Source organism: Typopeltis vanoorti, chromosome 19 (assembly GCF_054136105.1).
Source record: "Typopeltis vanoorti isolate ZY-2024b chromosome 19, IOZ_Tvanoo_1.0, whole genome shotgun sequence".
Taxonomy (NCBI): domain Eukaryota; kingdom Metazoa; phylum Arthropoda; class Arachnida; order Uropygi; family Thelyphonidae; genus Typopeltis; species Typopeltis vanoorti.
This window is the reverse complement of record NC_143567.1, coordinates 30004076-30019692: the sequence shown is the minus strand read 5'-3', so window position 1 is coordinate 30019692 and position 15617 is coordinate 30004076. Positions and strand designations below refer to the sequence as shown.

Below are 15617 nucleotides of genomic sequence, written 5' to 3'. Positions count from 1 at the left end.
CCTTCATAATGTGATCCACTTTCCTTCATAACAGAGGGGATAATGTACATCCTTGACTGATACCAGATTTAACATTAAACGACCTTCTTGTATTTCCTTCAGTTCTAACTGCTGACTTACAACTCAAATGATGACTAAGTATTGCTTGATATAATGCCATATTGACACCTTATAACTGTAGCGTATTGAATAGCTTCTTTCTTGGCACCTTGTCATATGCCTTTTCCAGATCTACAAAACTTAAATACAGATCTTTGTTATATTCCCATGATTTCTCAACTGTTTGTCATGTAGTGAAAATCTGATCCTGACAGCCTCTATTTGGCCTGATCCAGCTTGTTCTTCACCATGTTTCTCTTCCACAATTCTTCTCAACCGTTTCTCAAGTATACTTGCATATATCTTACCAGGAACACTCAGTAGAGAAATACCTCTGTAATTCTTACATTCAGTTTTATTTCCCTTTTTATATATGGGTACTATGAGAGCTCTACTCCAATCATCTGGAATTCGTCCCTTTGTCCAGGCTTTCTGAACTATGCAGTGCAGCCACTGTAAGACTTTTATACATCCATAATAATAATATAGAGTTGCATATGAGATACAGATCTTTTAATTAACCAGTACTTCTTCATATAACTTGAATTTTTTTTTTTTTTAAGAATGTTATGCAAATGGTAGAATTCTTTAATACCTTAAATTGTTGTCTCTAATATAATATATAATATGGCACATCAGTGCCATGTATGGGCAGATGATTAAGAAAAATGAAGAAACTTTGTGATGTTTCTTGAACAGCTAGACATAGTAGTCTAGCTGCTTTCTATGGGGGGGGGGACAGTTTAAGGAAGCCTTTTCAAGAAGATAGAAGTAGATGGAATAGAAGAAGAGGGTTAGAAGTTGCTTTGGGGTTATTTATTTTTTATAAGTGGTTTTCAGCTATACCCCCCCTTTTATGTTGAGTGGTAAGGTTAACAGTTATTTCTGAATGATAATGTATTTTTAAAAAAATTCATTATTTTTTTAAAACTAAGCATTAGCAAAATAGAAGAGAACTTCCCTTCTAGTTTTAATAACAGAATGCTTTAAGAACAATCATAATGTATGAAAATTAATTAAACTAACTTTCAATGAAACAACTATATAGAAGAGATGTGGGCTGTGAAAATGGATGGAGACTGAAAGCTTTTTTTCAAGAAAAATCATTTCTATATTCTGATTTAGAGAGAGATAACAGTAAATGAGGTCATGCAAAGGATGAGTAGATATTCCCGAATTAATCACACCAAGGCACTCTCGTAATGCCAAAGGACAAAATTGAGATTGGCTCGTGGAAGAGTGCTTTGCAAGTGTGAAACTTGTATAAAGGTTCACTGTTGTCTGAATTACTGGTAAGAGGAAATCTCTGTAATTGGATGAAGAACTGGTTAAGAAAGATTAGTTAATTTGAGTGGAGAGGGTTGTGCAGTAGTTTGCTTCACAGTGATATTTGTATTAGATTATGTATAGCAAATTCCCTTACATACATACTTACTGGCTTGGTCATTTAATTGGAAAAAGGTGAGCCATTTGGGATTGTGAACATGGTCAGGTAGTGAAGATATCTCTGTTTGGTCGTTTGAGTTTCATATTTTCAAATTTTTAAGTCTTAATCCTGAAGTCAAATTCCGAAGTCTAGCCAGAGAAGAGCAGAAAGTGAGGATTTTATATTCGGCAATCTCTGGCACAGAATATCAGATTATAAAAATGCACAGTTGTCACCTTTACTAATGGTAAGAGACATGAGTAAAATTGTTGCAGTCAAAATGGAATGTGGTTAAATCTACAGTTGGGATTTTAAGGAAAAAAGGTATGATATGAAATGAGAGGCATGATATGAAAAAAGGTATATGGGGTGCTTAAGGGTCAAAGCTGTATAACTGAGATGAGACCTCCACATAGCCTTTAAAGGAATGCGGAGAACCGACTAGGGCTTCTGACCTAATGTCCAATCTTCACCTCCTCGTGGTGCACCCTGTTGGGTGTCTACCTGGATACTGAACGAACAAGGATGGGCTGGTAATTTGGGATTTAGCCAACTAAATTGTATTCTTATTGGCTTAAACCAAAATACAAAATGATGGTACAAAATGACAAAATTTCATGCCGGCTGCAGCGTCACCCGGTTACACAAGGGCCCCACTGTTTTTGCCAAGGAACCAGGGTGAACAGCGAAAAGTCAGCTACTGGAACAAACCCTAAAACACACCCCCAACTCAACATCACCAAAGTTAAAGATCAGTACTCTCAACATAAGAAGCCTGAATGTCAAAGAAATGGAGCTAGCTGAGGAATTAGATAAGTACCAGATCGATATAATAGGGGTGACTGAAACAAAAAAGACCATTCTCTTCCTCAGCCATAGCCAAGTTAGCCGGTCTTGGGCATGGACAGCAGTGTTTTTTCCACCAGTTTATCTGGGATTTTTCCTCCTGCAAGCAGGCAAACCGGCCACGTGAACGCATGCACGGATTACAGTTATGAATATCGCCCTTAGGGATGCAGCAGAGGAGTGATGAACCGGCTGCATTACTATGCCAGTAATCCCTCATTAGAAGGGGACTCAACCCATCCTAGGATGGACGAGAAGGATAGATAGATTCAGGCAATGACAATCATGGAAAAGGTGTAGCCAAGTATTCAACACTAAACTTGAGGGCTAATCTTCTTATATGGCAAGCAGTCTCAAGTAGAGTGATTTGGGCATATATGAGAATGGGGAACTGGACAACGAGACTTATTTGTGCCTATGGTCTCACAGAAGGTTCTACTAAGGTAGAAGTGGAGGAATTTTTTGATGCTTTAGAAAAAGCAACTGACACAATGAAAAAGGAAAAGTTAGTCCTTGTTGGGGATCTGAATAGCAGAGTAGGAAATGATTGTCAGACGTACAAAAATATTTTGGGAAAATTTGGAGAAAAGAGCAAAGCTAATAATAAGGGCAGATACCTGTTGGATTTCCACTCAGAACATCGAATGGTTATTACTAACACAATGTTCCAACATAAAAATGTGCACAAATTCACGTGGAGAAAAGAGGCAAGGAATAAGAAAAGTCTCATTGACTATTATGTTGTTGATAGTGATGTTTTCTCACTGGTGCAGGACAACAGAGTGTAAGGAGGATTTAAAATTGAATTTCATATTAAAAATGAGAACATGTAAGAAACTTTTAAAGCAAATAAAAGTTAAGCAGCTCTCAGATACGAACTGTAGACTAAAATATATTGAAATATATTTCTTGAAAATAATATTATTCAAGAAAAAATGAAAGTGTGAGAACAGGAACCAAACATTATAGATTCAGTGGCAAACTCTGAAGAAAAGATTGACTGATTCAGACAGAGGCATGTGGTGAGGTTGTCTGCAAGGATAGAAAAATCAGAACTCCATGGTGGACACAGGAAGTTAAAGAGGCAGTGAAGGAAAAGAAGGAAGCATATCAGAAGTTAGTGTCAAATAAGTCAGCTTGTGCTCTTAGAGAATAGAGATACAAATGTAAGAAAGCTGAACACTGTGTAAAACTAGCTAAACAAAAGTCATGGGACGACTTTGGCAAGAACATAGAAAATAAATATCAAGAAGTTGGCAAAATATTCTGGAGGTTGTTGAAGCTTAGAAATGGAGGAAAGAGTGCTGTAAAAGGATTTAGAAATGATAAAGGTGGCATGAAAACAGTTGATAAAGACATCCTTGAAGTATGGAGTAATTACTTCGAAAAATTGCTAAATGAAACAAGCAGTGATAGCACAGTGGTAAAAACACCCAACAGGCATACAGTCAGGAATACATATTCATACTTGAAGTAAAAAAAAGCCATCAAAGGCTTGAAATGTGGAAAGGTAGCAGAAGTGGATGATATTCTACCAGAAATGCTGAGGTATGGTGGTATAAAAGTCTTACAGTGGCTGCACTGCATAGTTCAGAAGGCCTAGACAAGGGGACGAATTCCCGATGATTGAAGTAGAGTTCTCATAGTACCCATATATAAAAAGGGAAACAAAACTGAATGTGTGAATTACAGAGGTATTTCCCTACTGAGTGTTCCTGGTAAGATTTATGCAAGTATACTTGAGAAATGGTTGAAAAGAATTGTGGAAGTAAAGCTTGGTGAAGAACAAGCTGGATTCAGGCCAAATAGAGGCTGTCAGGATCATATCTTCACTTTACGACAAATAGTGGAGAAATCATGGGAATATCACAAAAATCTGTATTTAAGTTTTGTCGATCTAGAAAAGGCATATGACAACGTGCCAAGAGAGAAGGTCTATACAATATGCTACAGTTATATGGTGTCAATGGGATTTTATATGAAGCAATACTTAGTCTTTATTTGAGTTGTAATTCAGAAGTTAGAATTGAAGGAAGTACAGGAAGATGGTTTAATGTTAAATCTGGTGTGAGACAAGGATGTAGATTACCCCTCTGTTATTCATTATCTATATGGATCACATCATGAAGGGAAGTGGTATTAAACATGATATCAGAATTGGAGATGTTAATGTCAGCTTTTTTGCTTTATGCAGACGATGTTATACTTCTAAATAAATCCATTACAAGTCTGCAAGATTCCCTGACTAAATTGAATGACTGTTGTAATAGGTATGGTATGAAGGTCAGCATTAAAGAGGCAAAGACAATTAAAATTGGCAGAATCGTTGAAAATGTCAACTGCATTGTGAACGGAGAACCTGTGGAACAAGTAAAACATTTCAGCTACTTAGTCACAATATTTAGTGAAGATGGTAGATTAAATAAGGAAATAGACACCCACAAAGCTGGTGATATGGTAAGAAGTCAATCGAATAAATTCATATGGAATAAGAGAGAAATTAGTCGGAACACTAAATTAGCTGTATGCAAGACAGTGTTCAAACCAGTTTTAACTTATGGATCTGAGAGCTGAGTCAGAAGTAAAACACTTGACCAAAGACTAGAGACTGCAGATATGAGAGTCCTGAGAAAGATTAGAGGCCTGAATAGATGGCATCAATGGAAATATCATATTAAAAATGAGGATATTAGGAAAAAACTTGATATTGTCGGCATCCAGGAATGTTTAGCTTTGCTAATCTCAGGTGGTATGGTCACTTAAACATAATGGGCTAGGAAAGGTTAGCAAAACAAATGTTCTCTGTTGGCAGGAAAATGACCCAAGGCAGATCAAGATATAGGTGGATTATAATAAATTTAGTTTAATCCTTTACCCAAGTGTAGGGAAACAAAGTTTGCACCTGAAGTATCTTCAGAACTGAGGCAACTCGTAGTAAATGGGACCAAGCTCTCATCACTCCTTGTCTCTTTATATATCATCATCATCAAATTCCTGCCATGTACCCTCAAGTGGTGTTCAGGATATGATAGTACTACATGAAAAATTTACATCATTGATTACTTCCTATCTACAATTTTCCTCCAAATCAGTTGGTTACTTGTCAAGACTCCAACATTATCATTTCTTATATTTCTATCGTCTAAGGCACTTTGTACTATATCAATCCATCTATATCTTGGTCTTCCCCTGGGTCGTTTTCCTGCCAACCTGGCAGAGAACACTTGTTTTGCTAACCTTTCCTAGCCCATTATGTTTAAGTGACCATACCACCTGAGATTAGTAAAGCTAAACATTCCTGGATGCTGACAATATCAAGTTTTTTCCTAATATCCTCATTTTTAATATGATATTTCCATTGATGCCATCTGTTCACGCCTCTAATCTTTCTCATGACTCATATCTGCAGTCTTTGGTAAAGTGTTTTACTTCTGACCCAGCTCTCAGATCCATAAGTTAAAACTGGTTTGAACACTGTCTTGTATACAGCTAATTTAGTGTTCTGACTAATTTCTCTCTTATTCCATATGAATTTATTCAATTGACTTCCTACCATACCAGCTTTGTTGATTCTGTTGTCTATCTCCATATTTAATTTACTATCTTCACTAAAAATCGTGCCTAAGTAGCTGAAATGTTTTACTTGTTCCATAGGTTCTCAATTCACAATTCAGTTGACATTTTCAATGGTTCTGCCTATTTTCATTGTCTTTGTCTTTTTATTGCTGACCTTCATACCATATCTATTACAACAGTTATTCAATATAGTCAGAGAATCTTGCAGACTTGTAGCAGATTTATTTAGAAGTATAACATTGGCTGCATAAAGCATTAGTGGGGAACCTTTTTAGTATCAAGGGCGAAAATTGCTAATTTAAAAACTTTTACGGGCGACTAGCAAATTTTAACTTTTATATATAGTGTATGTAGTGTGCAATATATATTTCAATAAGTAAATGTGCAACATTCTCATCTGATATGGTATCTTTTAATTACAATTGAAGAAATAATTGATGCATCTATTCAAAGCTCTTGATATGAGTGAGCAAAGAGGTCATTAGCTGATTGGGGCCTTGTAATTTCAAATTTAGATTATTCAAATGACTAGTTATGCCTACTAAGAATGCTAAATCAGTTTGAAACTTTTCATCCTCCAATTCTTTAATGGGGACACCTTTAATGTCCAAGAAAATTTTCACTTTGTCTTTAAGTTCATAACATCGCTTGAGCTCTACTTAGCCACCTAACTTCACAATGGTACAATAAGTCCCCATATGCTGCTTCAAGATCTTGCAAAAATTCTTTGAATTCCCTATTGTTCAACCCTTTACTTTTTATCAAATTAATGGCCTTTGTTTCTGATTTCTTTTTATTTTAATGGCTGGTCTCGATTTGATGGTTGCCAGACGTATGAGGATCATATTTTATGTAATATAGTTATTTTTGATTTTGTATATTTAATTATGTAAATTTAAATAAATTTAAATTATTATAAAATTTTATTTACATGTACATACGAGTACATCAGCAAAGGGGTGAATTGAAATAGACTCGCGGGCGAAATTTAGCCTGCGGGGTTTCCCCACCCCTTGCATAAAGCAAAGAGCTGACATTAACATCTCCAATTTTGATATCAGGTTTAATACCACTTTCCTTCATAATATGATCCATATAGATATTGAATAACAGAGGGGATAATGTGTATCCTTGTCTTGCACCATATTTAACATGTAAACCACCTTCCTGTACTTCCTTCAATCCTAACTGCTGATTTACAACTTTTCTGTTGATATCTATCTGGTGGCATTGCTACCATATATATTTCTGTTGATATATGTATGGTGGCAATGGGGCATTATATCAAGCAATGCTTGATATAATGCCCCATGCCACCATATAACTGTAGCATTTTGAATAGTTTTTTCTCTCTTGGCACCTTGTCATATGCTTTTTCCAGATCTACAAAACTTAAATACAGATCTTTGTTATATTCCCATGATTTTTCAACTATTTGTCGTAAAGTGAAGATCTGATCCTGACAGCCTGTATTTGGCCTGAATCTAGTTTGTTCTTCACCAAGCTTTTCTTCCACAATTCTTCTCAATCGTTTCTCAAGTATACTATCATAAATCTTACCAGGAATACTCAGTTGGGAAATACCTCTGTAATTCTCACATTTAGTTTTGTTTCCCTTTTCATATATGGGTACTATGAGAGCTCTACTCCAATCATCAGGAATTCGTCCCTCTGTCCAGGCCTTCTGAACTATGCAGTGCAGCCACTGTAAGACTTTTATACCACTATACTTAAGCATTTCTGGTCGAATATCATCTACTCCTGCTGCCTTTCCACATTTCAAGACTTTGATGGCTTTTTCTACTTCAAGTATGGATATGTATTCCAAATTGTATGCCTGTTGAGTGTTTTTTACCACTGTGCTATCACTGCTTGTTTCATTTAGCAATTTTTCGAAGTAATTACTCCATACTTCAAGGATATCTTTTTCTCCTGTTTTCATGTCACCTTTATCATCTCTAATTCCTTTTACATCACGCCTTCCTCCATTCCTAAGTTTCTTCAACAACCTCAAGAATATTTTGCCACCTTCTGGATATTTATTTTCTATGTTCTTGCCAAAGTTCTCCCATGACTTTTGTTTAGCTAGTTTTACACAAGGTTTAGCTTTCTTACATTTGTCGCTGTATTCTCTAAGAGCACAAGCTGAGTTATTTGCCAGGAATTTTTGATATGCTTTCTTCTTTTCCTTCACTGCCTCTTTAACTTACTGTGTCCACCATGGAGTTCTGATTTTTCTGTACTTGCAGACAATGTCTCTATCATTGAATCATTTTATTTATCTAAATTTTGCTATTTTATTGCATTTCAAAATGATTTAAATTTTAGTTTTCACTTTAATTGCAATCTCATTTTAATTTGTAACCATCCATATGGTGGCCTTTCAGCACATTGCTCAATCTGTAAATGCGATTAACTTTCTTTGTTCTAGCTTGACCTTGTGATTATGCTAATACACTTATTATGGCTCCTGTTAATTTCTGGCTGAAATATTTGCAATGATAAAATTATTATTCTTGTGAATATTTGTGTCTGATAATTGATACATTTATTTCCTAAAGACATGAAATAAATGCATACACAAACACATTTGATACATAAAGCTATTATAGAAGACTAATTTGGATAAAAAAATTTCATGGGAAAGGATTGATAATATATTAAACTGTTGTGTGTGTGTGTGTGTGTGTGTGTGCGTGTGCGCATCTACACACTGAATAAATAAATATATTTAGTTATTTTAGCTTAATATTTGTTTTTGCTCTTTTAGCTTCAGAATTGGTGAAATTAACTCTGAAGCCACCAGACATTATTGTTACGTTTGGTCACTTTGGTAGATGTCTGCCAATAATGTTCATATATACTACTCCTGGATGTGGTGGTATGATTCGCAGCCGATTACGAATGACCAAACGAGATGGTCAGTACTATGATCCTGGCAGTGCAGGTAAGTTTCCATTCTTTTATAAAGTTTGGATGTTGGTAGATTGATATAGTTGGTTTGCTCTTTGTAAAACAAATTGATAAAGAGCTACATATGAGTTTTTTTTGATGAGTGGAAAGATGAGAAACAATATCTTTGGATTTGAAGACCTGTAAATTGTACTCTTTCAGAAATATATAAGAAGGTAGGTACATATATGAGAATAAATGGTTCATTCATCCCCTTCACTTCTATTTCAAAGCATAATTAAATGCAGTAATTGAAACAAAGAAATGAGAGCTGGTGTTGAATAACTGTTTAATGTGTCACCAAAATTAGAAAGCAGTGGTAGAGGAGATTATCATGTGTTTTTAAGCATTTATTAGAATGCTGCAAACAGATATGAGCAGTCCATTTGAAATGGGACTTGAAGGGCATTGATTGCATTTTTTAAACAACTATCCTTTATTTTGGCAATTTAAGTATGGAGGTATAAACGTTTTCAGTGTCTACACTGCATAATTCAGAGGGCCTGGTCAGGTGGTCGAAGTGCCAATGATTGGAGTAGAGCTTTCATAGTACCATCTATAAAAAAGCAAATAAAGCTGAACGTGAGAATTACAGAAAAATTTCTCTGTGTTCGAGGTAAGATTTATTCAAGCATACATAAAAAGAGTGCGAGGAACAATGTGGAAGAGAATCTTGGAGAAGAACAAGCTGGATTCTGGTCAGATAGATTTTGTCAAGATCAGATTTTCATTTTAAGACAAATAGTTGAGAAATCTTGGGAAGAAATATGAGAAGAATTTGTACAATAGTTTTGTAAAACACTAGAATTATATGGGGTGAATGGAACATTATACAGAGTAAGTTTTCAGTCAGCAGTTAGAATTGAAGGCAGTGTAGGAGATAGTTTGATATAAAATCAGGAGTAAGACAAGGATGCACATTATCTTCATTTTATATGGATCACATTATGAAAGAAAGAAACTAGCATTAGCCCCGATATTAGAATTGAAGATGTCAAACTTAGCATCTTAGTTTTATGCAGATGATGTTGAACTCTTAAACACATCTAGTGCAAGTCTTCAGGAGTGCTTTAACTAAATTAAATAACAGTTGTAACAAAATTGGAATGAAAATCAGCAATAAAATAGACCAAACTATAAAAATGGGCAGGAGCATAGAAAAGTTCAGCTACATTCTGAATGCAGAGCATATAGAACAAGTAAAATATTTCAGCTATTTAGCACAATTTTTAGTGAAAAATGGCAAGTTAAATCTGGAAATAGACAAAGTAAGCAAAGCTGGTATGTTGGGTAGCCAGCTGAATAAATTGATATGGAATAAGAGAGAAATCAAAGAGGGTTCTGAAAAAAATTAGGGTAGTGAAGTGGCATCTATGGCAGAATCATATTAAAAATGAAGTATTAGAAAGGAACTTGACATTATTAGCATTCAAGAATGTTTCATCAGGCTTGAATGGAATAGGTGAGGAAAGGTTAGCAAAACAGGTGTTTGATGCCAAGATGCTCAGAGGAAGACCAAGATCTAGGTGGATTGATTCAGTCAGAAGTGTCTTAGAAGCATGAAATGTTAGATTTTGACAATATTGGAGTGCTCACAAGTAATCGATTGATTTGGAGGAAAATTGTTGATAAGAGATTAATAATAATGTAAACTTAATCATATGGTTCATATAGTGCTGTCATAGTAACCTGAACGCCCCCTTGAGAATACTCATCAGGAAACTGATGATGTAACAATTTGTGCTAAATATAATGAAATATCAGAAAAAGTTTAAGTAGTCTTCTCTAGAGATAAAATATGCCAAGTCATTTTTTTTTTTTTTTAACTTGGTTAAGAAAAATTTAACAGTGCTTGCTGAGGACCATGTGCCTAAACTCATTAGAAATGTAAACATGAAAGAATGTGCATAAATATGCTAAGTATATATGCATTATGGGTCAATTTAATGTGAGGTCTACTTCCTCTGTATACAACTAGTCTAGTCATGAAGATATTTTACATACAGCTCTTGTATGTGGATCAAGGATGAAAACTAGAATATAATTTAAGTATAATTTGCCTTCAGAACTAGTGAAAAATTTATCACTATATATCATTACAATGCACATAATGTCATTTATCTAGTGCATCGAAATATCTCTGTGTCTAGCATCCACTGGTGTGACTTCAGAAAAGGTTGGAACTGATCACGGTAATGACTTACACAATGTTTGACAATAGTTACACTTCCAAAAGTGCATTAAGTGGAATATTTAATTCTTACTCTCTGCTGAAAGGTTAGTATGTTGGATCTGACTTATTGAAAAGAAAGAAGTAAAAGAAAAAAAAAATTCATGTTCTTGAAATGAGAGTATGTTTGCAATTAAGATCTTACAAACATGCTCTCATCATAAAAACACTTGAAAGTGACTGCCACTTGTCGTACCTTAGATGTTGAGTAGTAAAAATATATGCTTCCAAAACAGCATGCTTTTGATAACAATGTTCCACAGAACATTAAAATAACATAAATACATAAAAATGAATACATGTTATTTTAATGTTCTGTGGAATAAATCACTATACAGTTCAAATCAAAGGCAAGAACCAGTTTATTGTTAACTAGCATTATTAGGCAAAGAAAAGACAGTTTTGATTTATTTGATAGAAAAATTCAAAGAAAAATTTTTGACATTATGAAATAACGTTTCTGAAAATACTCAATCTGCTCTTGTAGCACAATACAGAAATTCTGCATTATCGGGAAATATGAATAAAATTTAAAAAGTTCTTGCAAATTCTCGAAACAGGGTATATCTTGACTTGTTGACGATTTGTTGAATATTTATCAGGAGAACATTTCAGCGAAAAATTGATTTTTCGTTTTTACATGCACACACCAATTTATTAGATATTAGATGGTTCCCAGCCATCCTTGCAATTTAATATCCTCGCTTGGATATTACATATATGATATGATTTTTATAAAAATGTTATATTTTAGGTTATATGATGCATCAATATAGATTCATTATATAACAGTTCATTGAAATCAAGCTGCTAGTATGCCATAATTAGCCATACTAGCAGCTTGATTTATGAAAATTGCTGCCTTTCTTCACAGAAAACATGCAGTGAATGTCATTGTTGTGACTGGAGACAGTTTGTCTATGAGCTGCCTACAAGAGATGAACCTAATATCATGGAATATATCAGTTGTTTACAGTGAAGCATATTGGAATACTCAGAGGTGTGTATGTGGGGAGGTCAGGGTATATATTTTTATTTACTCCCTTACATTTTGAGTGGTTAAATTCAAACTAAAAAGAACACAAATATATACATCAAATCAACAATTAACTATGCAAGTGTTCATCTATTCTTCAGGATATAACTCCAAACAATGTTATAAAACTTTAGCTTCACAGTTTCCCTTCAATTTTCATTGAAGCTAACAGGTATTATCCTTTTTGAACAATTATCCTTTGGGATTTCAGTTTCTTGCTTCCTACAGAAATTCATTCTTTCTTGAATTCACACAGGCGAAAGACTAATACAAAACTGCTCTCAAATTCGTCATTTTAAAATCACAGAACAGAACACTGAAAAGACATATCTTGTCTTCAGCCAAGACACTAATAATTTCACTTTCTATAAAAGTTGCGTTTTCAAAGTCAATAAATGTAATTTGTGTTTCTAAATTGTATTCTCGTCTTTTCTTTGTTATTAATTTTAGGCAAAAGGCCAAGTCATGGTCATCCTTTTCTAAATCCATTTTATATTTCTAAATTAAAGCTTCCAGAATATTTTATTAGTTTGTTATTTAAGAGTCTTTCTTTCAACCTTATTCCTGCATATATCTGAACCTAACTTATCTTCTCTAAGTGATTTTTCCATTTCTAGTTTCTTTCAGGCTGATTTCTAATTCTTTTTTAATTATTTCCTTTTCATTTTTTCAGGACCATGGGGCATGTGTCCCCACATAAAATTTTTAATTTATTTGCGACCCTTTACGTCCATTGGGACACATGTTTCCCATGAAATTCTATAAAACCTACGATTTTTTCCTGCATGATGATGTTTTATGTTAAATAGATACCTAATAGTTTGTATTACTTCATTGGTCCTGAAAGGGTTGAGTGTTTGCCAGTTATCTTTTTTTAAAATATTTATCTGCCCAGAATTCTGTATAGAAATTTAAATTTCAGTTCAGTGTTTAATTTTATGCTTTCTTTAGTATATGTACTTAAACATTTCAAAATATTATATACTCACGGTGGCCAAACTGCGGCTCGCGAGCCACATGTGGCTCTTAAGTTTTATTGCGACTCAACTAACAAATAAAAAATATTTATAATTTTTCTTAATTTTCTAGCAGACATGGGGCAATCACCTAATAAAGTTTTTCTGAATGATGATAATAATTTAAAAAACTCGAGGCAAAGCCAAAAAAAAAAAGGGGAAAAAAATCTATGTTTTTCTCTATAAATCATCGATGTTTGTTTGCCATCCCTAATAAGCTGTATTTTGCTGCTCGATTGGTCAGTGTTTTTGAGCGACTTGATGAAATTTGCTATTCATATGCTGTTTAGCAATGTAGTTATTTTATATTACCTTGTCAGAAAATTTATAAAGATACATCACTGAACTTTATACTTCTTATATTAATAAAAAGGTAATAATTTAATTCCAAATGATTTAAATATTAATATTTTATTTTTAAAATTTTATTATAGAATATTTTGCAGCATTTCTCTTGAAAATAAACAGAAGCAAAAGTATATCGACGAACATAGAAATTTTAAGGAAGAATGGGAAGAAGACTATGCTTTTATTGAGAAAAATGGTAAAGCTTTTTGCCTCATCTGTAGTTCAACAGTGAGCAATTTCAAAGTAGGGAATTTAAAACGTCATTATGAAAAATTGCATCGCAAGTTTTCGTCTCAATATCAACTTCAGTAAACTTTTTAGTGCCTTACATCAGTTATGTACCCTGAAGATGCCAACAGCCTTAGTTGGTATAACATAGTTGTTTATTATATGCACTTGATCGATATAATCCCATTAAAAGTCTTTCCAAATTTGTAGGTTTATTGGAACCTATTATCGAATTCCTAGATATAAAAAAGCAATCATATCCACAAGTAAAAAACAATGAATGGATCCAGTACTTAATGTTTTTTACTGATATAATGGAACATTTACAATATTTCAATGTGTCGATGCAAGGCAAGGACAAGAATATTTCAGAATTGAGTCGGAGCATTTTTAATTTAAAAAAAAATTACTTTTTCAAAAAAATATAAGTGAAAAGACATTCAGTCATTTTCCACATTTGAAAAAAGCGACTTCAGGATGTGATATTCTTCCTACAGCCATCAGTAACTATCGAGCCAAATTAAGCAACCTGTTTCTGAAGAACGATTTGTAGACTTACAAGAATTAAAACCATTTATCACATTTCTATTAAATCCATTTGAAATTGATGTAATTAACAACGGTTTCCTGCTTTTAAAAAGCTTACTTCCTGGAATAGCATCAGGAGAAATGGAGTTAATAGAAATGCAAGAAGACGAAGGTCTTAAAATGTTACATAAATCAGTAAATTCAATCAATGAATTTTGGAAATGTGTACCTACCATAAAGTACAAGTACAGCCATTTAAAAAATGCAGCATATTGTTTAGTATCAATTTTTGGATCGATGTATGATGTTGAATCACTGTACTCAATGATGAAATTTGTAAAATCCAAGTATCATTCTCAATTAACAAACCAACATTTGAAAGAATTAATAAGAAGTTCAATTACTAATTACAAACCAAATTATCAAAAATTAGTTGCTAACTTAGAAATCCATAAACCTTCTACTAGTAAAGAGTAAATAAAAAAATTTAAATACATGTAAAAAAAATATGTAATAATAAATATGTTTAAAAAAATTTTTTTCCCCTTATACCTTATAAATGATATTGTATTTATATGTGTACGTATATGACTGACATAGACCTTTGGGATGTGGCTCTTAACAATTTCTGGTAGGTAACTAGGGCTCTTGCTGCAAAAACTCTGGCCACCCCTGTTATATACATTTGGTCTTATTTTATATAAATTATGTTATAAACACATGATTTATGCAAACATTTGTTAGAAACAAATTTGTTCCATGATTATCTGTCTTTTTCTGATTGAGCTGTGGCTCTTATTCTTTTAGATTGTATTTCATCTTCTAATCTTTTACTGCTTAACCATTTCTAATATGCTTCATTTTTCATTTTGATTATTTCTTTGATTGTATTGTCCCATATCTTCACTTTTTTTTCTTTTTATTGAATTTTTTTGGTCATATGCTTTCATTTGCCACTGTATTTATTAATATTATTATTATTATTAAGAGAGACCTCCAAGGAGTCAGACTCATCGAGGGAGGCCACGTACTACACACACCAACTATCATACTTGAATTCATTCACACTGCTGGCACTCACAACATCCAAGGGCAATCCATTCCAATCACGCACCACCCTCTGAGAGAAAAATCTAGCCCTCACCCCTTCTTAGTGCCTTTATTATCAGCTTCCAAGGATCCCCTCTCGTCCTTTCCCCATCATCCATAAATTGAAATTTTCATCAGTTGAAATCCTATGACCCTTTCAGAAGTTTGTAAGTCTCAATCATATCTCCCCCTCTTTCTCCTGTTTGCTAGTGTCTGCAGTCTACAAATTCTCAATCTGTCTTC

The 15617-nt window shown here is 33.7% G+C and overlaps 1 protein-coding gene across 2 annotated transcripts in view; it reads left to right on the top strand.

Moving 5' to 3' along the window:
* LOC150095959 (sentrin-specific protease 6-like) overlaps window positions 1–15617 on the top strand; it is a 452901-nt gene that overhangs the window by 211858 nt on the left and 225426 nt on the right. For both annotated transcript variants that reach the window (XM_090408975.1, XM_090408976.1), the window contains one exon: window positions 8718–8894. In XM_090408975.1, the coding sequence (XP_090265101.1) occupies window positions 8718–8894 (177 nt within the window). The remainder of the gene's footprint in view (window positions 1–8717; window positions 8895–15617) is intronic.